The sequence below is a fragment of the Octopus bimaculoides genome, chromosome 2 (genome assembly GCF_001194135.2).
Source record: "Octopus bimaculoides isolate UCB-OBI-ISO-001 chromosome 2, ASM119413v2, whole genome shotgun sequence".
NCBI classification, from domain to species: Eukaryota; Metazoa; Mollusca; class Cephalopoda; order Octopoda; family Octopodidae; genus Octopus; species Octopus bimaculoides.
Genome location: NC_068982.1, coordinates 62,654,156 through 62,654,915, shown reverse-complemented (window position 1 = coordinate 62,654,915; position 760 = coordinate 62,654,156). Strand labels below are relative to the sequence as shown.

The window sequence follows — 760 nt, the reverse complement described above, 5'->3', positions numbered from 1 at the left end:
TACTATTTTATAGATATGTATTATTGGCTGTTCCCGCGTTGAAGTACTGCATTTAACGGTTTTATCTATTTGTACATACACATATACATATGCACAATATTCAAGCATGTTGTGTATACAGTATGTATACATTATGCAACTGTGTGTGTAAGTATGTGTGTGAGACTCTGTGTATGTGTATGTGTGTGTGTGTGTGTGTGTGTGTGTAAAATTATTTCATTGCTAAAACATTTATTTAATTATAAATTGTTTCTATATGGAGTTTCATAGTGTTTAGTCAGTCATACATGTGAAGACGTTTAAATCAAGTAGTTACAGCCAATTTCGTGGGAACTCCTGCCCTTCTGCCTTTTTGAGTTATTGCTATTTTGTTGTTATTTTTTATTGTTCATTTGCAAGGATTAGATATAACCATACTCTTGTGTTCCTCGTTGCAGGTTATACTTTTGGAAGAGGCATGGACAGAACTGTTTCTACTCTGCGCCATTCAATGGTCTTTACCTTTAGAAACGTCCCCATTGTTTGTAGTCTCTGATCCTTCACAGATAGTCAATGGTAAAACGTCGACAATTGCAGACGTTCGAATCTTACAGGAAATTCTTGCACGTTTCAAAGCGATCCAGGTAGATCCAGCCGAATTTGCTTGTCTCAAAGCAATTGTTCTCTTTAAGCCAGGTAAAATAACAGATGTTACAATACCTACTCATTAGAATTTGATTTTCGTATAATTTCTTTTTATTCACAGTTCTTTATATATATA

The 760-nt window shown here is 34.3% G+C and overlaps 1 protein-coding gene across 3 annotated transcripts in view; it reads left to right on the top strand.

Moving 5' to 3' along the window:
- LOC106875051 (photoreceptor-specific nuclear receptor) overlaps nucleotides 1-760 on the top strand; it is a 268,961-nt gene that overhangs the window by 219,286 nt on the left and 48,915 nt on the right. For all 3 annotated transcript variants that reach the window (XM_014923014.2, XM_014923015.2, XM_052977422.1), the window contains exon 6: nucleotides 438-675. In XM_014923014.2, the coding sequence (XP_014778500.1) occupies nucleotides 438-675 (238 nt within the window). The remainder of the gene's footprint in view (nucleotides 1-437; nucleotides 676-760) is intronic.